General features: G+C 40.0%; 1 protein-coding gene across 1 annotated transcript in view; it reads right to left on the minus strand.

The window, feature by feature from the left end:
- Positions 1 to 1,035: 1,035 nt before the first annotated feature.
- The window catches only part of lmod2b (leiomodin 2 (cardiac) b), a 7,218-nt gene continuing 691 nt past the window's right edge, over positions 1,036 to 7,562 (minus strand). Inside the window, exons 2-6 of the mRNA XM_032505033.1 lie at positions 6,854 to 7,342; positions 5,124 to 5,384; positions 4,770 to 4,985; positions 3,211 to 3,660; positions 1,036 to 1,448 (exon numbers count right to left, since the gene is read on the minus strand). Coding sequence (XP_032360924.1) covers positions 1,422 to 1,448; positions 3,211 to 3,660; positions 4,770 to 4,985; positions 5,124 to 5,384; positions 6,854 to 7,342 — 1,443 coding nt within the window. The 3' untranslated portion in view covers positions 1,036 to 1,421. The remainder of the gene's footprint in view (positions 1,449 to 3,210; positions 3,661 to 4,769; positions 4,986 to 5,123; positions 5,385 to 6,853; positions 7,343 to 7,562) is intronic.

A 7,562-nucleotide genomic window follows, 5' to 3' on the forward strand; every position in this document is an offset into this window, starting at 1 on the left:
ACATGCTTTTGGTCTCTCCTTCTCAACCTCACCTCTCTCTCTGTCTTTGGCCCCAAGAGTCTCTACTTATTGCCCTCTATCAGTCTCTCCCTCCCTTTCTGTCTTGTTAATGTGTCTCTTTTGACCGAGCATCTCTAAATTGGCTAAATCCTTTGGTGCTTGGGTCTCGCCCATCACATGTGTTTGGTGTTCTTGCTTTAAATATAACATAAAAATTGTAGCAGCACCAGAAAAACAGCAAAAAATGTCAAGTTATAGGTACAGTAGGTACAAGTTTTCTAGATTTATTCGGTCGGTGGGATTGAAATAATCAATAAAACCAGTAGCTCATGGTGGCTAATGTTAGCAAACATTAGGAAGATATTGCCCTACAATGGTAATTTTGCTTATTTTTCTATACTTGTTCTACTGTGACATTATCCCAGGATTATCCCATAATTGACAAATATAGGATAAAAGAGTTGTACATTACCAAGTACATTTGGGTAGCATGAGCTAACAGTAGCCGCTACTGGTCGTACAGACCAAAGTAGCTGCAAATGACCCGAGTGTATTGAACTGAGCAAGGGTGTGTTTTACAAGGGTGTGCTTTCAAATTTAACTTTCCATTTTTAAGAGGAAGAATGTGTTAAATCTTCTCTCAAACGTTAGTCTCACTTTCAGTTTTTTCACTTTCACGTTCAGTTTTTTGAAGTAGCCCACAGCTTTTTATTTGATCTTGTGATTTCTGTTTAAAGTTGATTCTGTGATGTCAGCGGTAGCCTACTAGCAGTGAGTGTGTAGCAGTGTTCCCTTGACTTGCCATGCATTGTGAATTGTTCAGACAAAGTGCCCCAAAGCCCTGCTCTAATACAAGCTGACTGTAGTGGGTGGATTGTGAGTGGGTCTGAGTGGAAATATGCATCAGTGGTGCTTGACCAGTAGCTGACTCACAGATAAAAACACTGCTGCATAACAGCTTGACCCTTTTCTTTCAAATGGAACTCATCCAGAAACCAGAAAACAAGAAAACAGTCCACATACACGGACAAGTAGTATTGTAAACACCAAATGGTTATATTTAGAAATGAACACATAATTCAACAAGCAACAGATCATATTTACAATTTTACAAGAAAACAGTGAATTAGAAAACGTATCAGTGAACTGCTCAGTCAACTCATTTCAAAATTAAAATACAAACATCATTTCCAAGTATACTTTTTAAAATACTTTTTAAAAAACAACTTGTAAAGCTGTTATTGCAGTGCAAATGTCCAGTCTATTTTCTTTTTCATGAGTAAGAATTCAGTTTTTGCCTGCTAAGCAACACCAACATGTTTTCATCTTGTGCTTTCATCACTCCATCATCATCATCATCATCATCATCAGACTCCCCAATTGTCATGGCAACGAAGAGACCCCTTTTACGTCTGCTTGTATTATCGTAGATAATGTGGGACTTCCACCTGGAAAATGACAATGCTTTGTCAGTTTTAAATACAGGCAGTGAAGGCATTATTGCAAATGAGAGGAATGGCATGAGTTAGTGGTCCTGACTTAGTAACATCGAAAAGTTGGCAATGACCTGTTTTCATAACGCATATAATAATATAATAATGTGAAGCTCATTTATAGTGGCTCATTTTTCTGGTTGTTACACTAGCCAGACTACAAGTGTTTCAAATTTTACTTCAAATGTTTAAGCAACTTTTAGTCATACATTTAAAGCAACACCAAAGCACTTTTACTCTTTGGTCCCCCTACAGTTTGGAAGCGGAACTGTCCATTACTGCTGTCTCATTCGAACTGAGGATCCGCTACCCGATCTGGCAAACTAGCATAGTTATAGCCCATAGAAAGCTGCAAAACAAATGCAGAAGGGCTGTTCACCCTGTTACAAGTTGATGAACCACTGAAACCATTTTGGAAACATTATTTGAAGGTACAAAAAGTTCTCTAGTGTTGCTTTAAGGAAAGACAATGATAGCACTCACATGTCTGAATGTAGCTAGGCTATAGCCAGCAACCAGTTAACTTAGCTTAGCATGAAGACCGGAAACAGAGGGAAGCAGCTAGCTAACATGTAAAATCTGGTTTATTTAATCAATACAGAAACAAAATACATATGTTAATATAAATACTATGGTAGTTAGTGAGTTTTACAGGACCTGCTACAGTATAGCTAGGTGGATTTTGTCACCTTTGATGGAGCCAGGCTAGCTGTTTCCACCTGTTTCCAGTCTAAATGATAGGCTTAACTAACCTGCTGTTGGCCATGTACACTAATTGTAGCCTTGTTATGTTATGCTTTTTAAAAGAGGATTTTTAAGGAATCATGATTGCAGTATGTTATTCAGTATAATGTTTAAAATATCATCTTTCTTGATAAGCTTGCAAACCAGGACATTGCATCAAATCTATGGGTCCTCAGTGGTGTCAACAGATGAAGTGTTTTGGATGTGTTTGTTGGAGTCTGTTGTGGTAACGTGTCATATCTGTCTTTATCGAAGCTCCACTGAACAGTTTCTATAAATACCTACACTAAGTGGCAGGAATTTTGCAGCTAGGAGACCCTGCCATCTGAGGCCTCAGCTGATTTTCCACTCTAACAATGTAACAAGCTGTGCTAAAGCTTCAGCCAAGGTAATACTTCATTTTCTTCTCTAAGATAAAAAAAAGAAAATCAGATGTATCAATTTCCTTTACAGTAAAAGAAAAAAAATGTTTTTAGATGAGATAAACATGATGCTCTCTTATTTGTTTGTCTCGTCTTTCTATCTTTCTTTCTCTCTCTCTGTATCAGCTTATCTTCCTTTTCAAGGTTATACCGCTTGACCGGCTTCTCTGACATTAATATTGGCTACATTTTGGCTTTTCTGTATCTCTGTCTTTGGCTGTAATTGGCATTGTGATCAGACCACAGTGCCGGCTGGTGGTAAGCCGTCTTTTGCATGCCTACCCCAGTGTAGAGACAGAACATACCATGACTCAGACACAACTGACTCTGTGTCACCCTCATCTAAATTAACTGTCTAGTTGTTCAGTTTGCACGTAGGTGCCCTCAATGCAGTTTTGCATTAAGTACGTTGCTTGACTGCTTGCGGAGGAGGAATGCTCTTCAACACAGTTTTAAGTAATCCAGCTTCAATCTGATATAGCATTTAGGGGACAATCACTGTTAATAAGATTGAAAATATGTTTTTTTGTAGAATAAATCCATCCACTCACCCGTTTCAGGCTGCAGGCGCTGCTGTTGCGAATGGACTCCATCAGCTGGTCGTGGGCTGACCTCATTGGCGTGGACGGCCTGCTGTGCTCCTCCCCTCGCCTCTCCACCGACACAGGCTTCAACATGTTCTTGAGCTCCTTCAAGATGCTACTCGTCTCTTCTTTCCCCGACTCCTTCCCCTTCTTGCCCTTCTTACCTTTTGTCTTTCTCACCTTCTTGCTGCTTGCCTCGTGTGCCTTGATGACCTCCGCAATCATCCTGGTGGGCTTCTTCTCCCGCTGCAGGGAAGGTGGCAATGGGGGAGGAGGTGGGGGAGGAGGAGGTGGTGGAGGGGGAGGAGGTGGTGCAGGAGGAGTATGTTTTTTAGCCACGTCACTCCGGGGAAGTTTGGGTGAGGACCAAGGTGAGGCTCTGGGTGAGCTGTAAGGTGATGAACTAGGAGTTCCTTTCTAGAGACAGAAAGAGGAAAATTGATGATTACAAATGCATTTAGAACTAGAAAAGACTAGCAGGTATGAACACCAAGCATGGTAAAATGTCATAAATTTTGTTTGCATGTGAGATGTATAGGAATTGCAAATCGGACTTAAGCACTCAAAGTAGTTGAAGCGTCAGTTAAAGCACTAAAGTGTGTGCAGTGCCAGTTCAAACGTAAAGACTTTTGAAGGTGTAATCAATGAAAGCATGTTTTTAATCATTCAAAGTGTAACTTTAACTGTAAATGATTAGATAAGATTAGATTCAACTTTATTGTCATAACACATGTACAGGTACAAGGCAACAAAATGCAGTTTGGGTCTAACCAGAAGTGCAATAGCAGTAAGTGCAGGATATACAATGGTTTCATAAGTGCAGGATGGATATGTACTGAATAAATATAAAAATGAATACTATTATAAACAGAATTTTACAGATAGATTTGTCCTATGAATATAATATATAGATAACAAGTATTATTAACAAGATTTACAAGTTAATATGTACTATGAATATATATACAGATGGCTATTAATATAAACAGAATCTTTACAGATAGATAGATATATATAATAAGTTAGGCTAAAATGAGCAGTATAACAATGGAGTTGAAGGTAGTAAAAATAAAGTTTGGGCAGAGACTATCCAAATTAAAGTGCAGTGGAAAGTAATTACATGTCACAGTTAAAATACGGTATTGCAGATGTAAATGTAAACAATTGGTACTGTGAATGAACAGTCAGCAGTGCAAATTGAAATACCAGTCAAGGTAAGTAGTGCTTGATACAAATAAAATGACACAAATAAACTGAAATTTGGAGCACCAGAGATCCAAAGTGTGTGCACTGTAAACAGTTGAAGTGACAGTTTGTATGCAAACAACTGAAAGTAAGCACTGAATGTACGCCTACCATACATAACCAGTCCACCTTTTGTCAAAGTTGCATATCATTAGCATATAGCTTGTTAGCTGAAGAGTTTGTCAGTGTTCGTCACAGAGATGTAGACAATGAAAACCGTAATGCAAAAGGACAATCCTATTTTACTACCCATCTTCTCATAAAGGAGCAAAGTTACATACCAGTGCAGTGGTTCTGGGGTTAACAGCTCCGTCTGGCCCTCCCTGTTGGCTCTGCTGCTGCTGTTTCTGCTCCTGCAGCCGTTTCTGTCTCTTGCGGTCCTGGTTCCTGGTGAGGATTCCCGTCATGCTCATTCTGGGACCAGGCAGGTTAAACTGATAGCCCAGCTTGATTAAAGTGTAGTTTTCCCTCAGTACCTTAACCATCTCCATCTCTACCTGTGGGGGGGAAGTTGTTACACCTGGTTACACCATGCATATGCACATAGACAAGAACAACTGCTAACCAGAGATTGGTTGCTTAGTGAAGATTTGTTTGATTGAGACAAAATGGAAAGTGAGTGAGAAGTGACTGACCTGTCCTCCACACATGTGTCTCTGATTGTGGAACCGAAGCTCAGTCAGGGTGTTGTTTCCAGGAAGTGCTTGAACCAGCGCCATCACACCCTTTCCAGTCACATAGTTGGACTCTATATTCAGACTAGTGATGGACGAGTTCTCCCTCAGCATTTTAGCAATGGCCAGAGCCACAGGGTCGTTGGCCCGGGTGTTGGCGAGGCTTAAGACCCGCACGTGTGTATTGGACCTCAGTGCTTCAGCAAATCGGATTAGGGTTTCCTATAAAGTAAATCATAACATTCTCAGCAAAAACGCATATAGACAGAGACAGTTTAGAGCTGAGACGCCGCAACTCAGAGGAATTTTTCTGTATCTGTGTCACGTGGGTTTCACCACTGCCTGCCATATCTCTTTAGGAGACTTCCACCAGGTAGGTCCTAAGTATTGATTCCAATGGGAGAAGTGAACATAAACAGAGATTATGACTGATTATTTTGCCCTGTAATCACTCAAAAAAAATATTGGACCAAATTTTCAGAAGCCCCATGTCCCCTTAAACATGTTTGCAACCTGTTTCTGTCTCAGCAACAAAGTCAAGTAATTTTTGTAGTGCTAAAAATGGCTTTTAGCTGTGTAAATATGTTATGTCAGCAGAAGATAAATATAAATATGTGCTGCATATAACTTTTCATCCATCCACATGACGTTCACAACACTTAAAAATGAGGCCACACCCACTTAGGAGACAGAAAGTGTTTCGTACCTTTGGGGCAGCATGTAATGTGCTGTCTTTAGTTATAGAGAATCTTTGACATAGAATGTCATTTGACCTGTATTGCAACAACAAAGATATACCACACTGAGCTGTAAAATGTGTTTAATGGTGAAATGGTAGTTTAAGGACTATTGGGAAATACTTTTCACTTCAGCCCCTGCCCCTACCACCACCACGTCAGAGCATCCCTGAAGACATTTAACACTTCAGTAAGACCAGTGTTTACCAAGTCAACACAAAGGTCATCCTCTTGCCACTCCACCACAATAATAAAAAAATACCTATTAGCTACTACTTGCCATTGAGTAAACCACAAGAAGAAATAAACCATGTTTTTGTTGATTTTCAGTCATAAAAAGTGGTTGGGCCAAACATGTAACTATGCCCTTCATTAGATAACTATGGCAAGACGTCTGGTTCTAGAAATGAGATGGAATACAATCAAAAGTTACTCAACAGTAAAGAGCAGGGTGCTAGTAAGCACATCTTCCTCTGACCAAACTCAAACCACACATCAAAACTGATACCTAATTTTAATCGACTATTTTGATGAAATAGGGAAACCTTGATGAAAGCCTTTTTTTAACCTTGATCCAGAAGGTAACTGCATTTACACCTATAACTGACAAACCTTTAAAGATATAGTGCGTAGTTTGACGCAAGCATTCGATGATCGCGCGCCACCCCCACCCTTCCTCCACGCAGTTGCTAGTAGCCAAGGAGGACACAGAGGATTAAAAAACATGATGGACTCTTCACAAGAGGTAATTATCTTCACTCAAGCTTCTGTTACCAGACTTCACCATTTTCTAAACATACTGCAGCCATACTGAGAACTACAGAGAGAGTTCTGTGGAGCTGACATACTTAACTAACTTTGTATCAACTCATTTGGTAATGGCTTTAGTGTAACAGACGCATATTCATATTAAATATTCGCGCACTTTAGTTTTAACAGTGTCTGCCTTCGTACCTGTGAGATATCGTCAATGTTGTTGAGATTAACCTCTGTGAGTTCAGGGTCGTCACTAAGAGCTTGTTGGAGAGCTTCGTCGACAACTGTTGGGTTTCCGGTCGCGTTGGGGTCTGCAGGTGTAGGGGGAGGAGTCAGTCTCGTAGGCTCCACCCTCTGCGGCTTCAGTAGCATCAGGTTTTTGGCCTGTGACATTAAAGCCCCAGAATCCTTTAAGGGTTCAGGTTTTAATTTATTATCTTGTTCCTCCTCCTCCTCCTCTTTCTCCTCCTGCTCCTCCTCCTCCTGATCTTCTTCCTCCGGTGTTAAAACTTCCTCATCTTCCTCACTCTCTTCTTCCTCCTCTTCCTCTTCCTCTTCCTCTTCATTTATGTCTTCTTTCTGCTTTTGTGTTTCGTGCTTTTTCTGTTCTTTCTCATTTTCAACATCTTTTTCGTCCTCTGCTCCGCTGTTTTCTTCTGTCACACACTCCTCCTCTTCTTCTTCATCCTGTATTTTGATTAAAAAATGATTCAGTGAAAAGCAATGCTGCAATTAAAAGTATTTGTTTTCTTAGCTAAGTTAGCTAAGCTAAGTTAATGCAGATGGCCTTCAGGCAACTGTGGAATAGGGGGTAATTGGTTGTGATTTTCCTTTTAGTACTTTAAATTACTAACTTTTTTAAAGCAATCTGTTTTAAGTTATGTTTGATAACACTTCAAACTAGCTG

Source organism: Etheostoma spectabile, chromosome 23, assembly GCF_008692095.1.
Source record: "Etheostoma spectabile isolate EspeVRDwgs_2016 chromosome 23, UIUC_Espe_1.0, whole genome shotgun sequence".
Classification (NCBI taxonomy): Eukaryota; Metazoa; Chordata; class Actinopteri; order Perciformes; family Percidae; genus Etheostoma; species Etheostoma spectabile.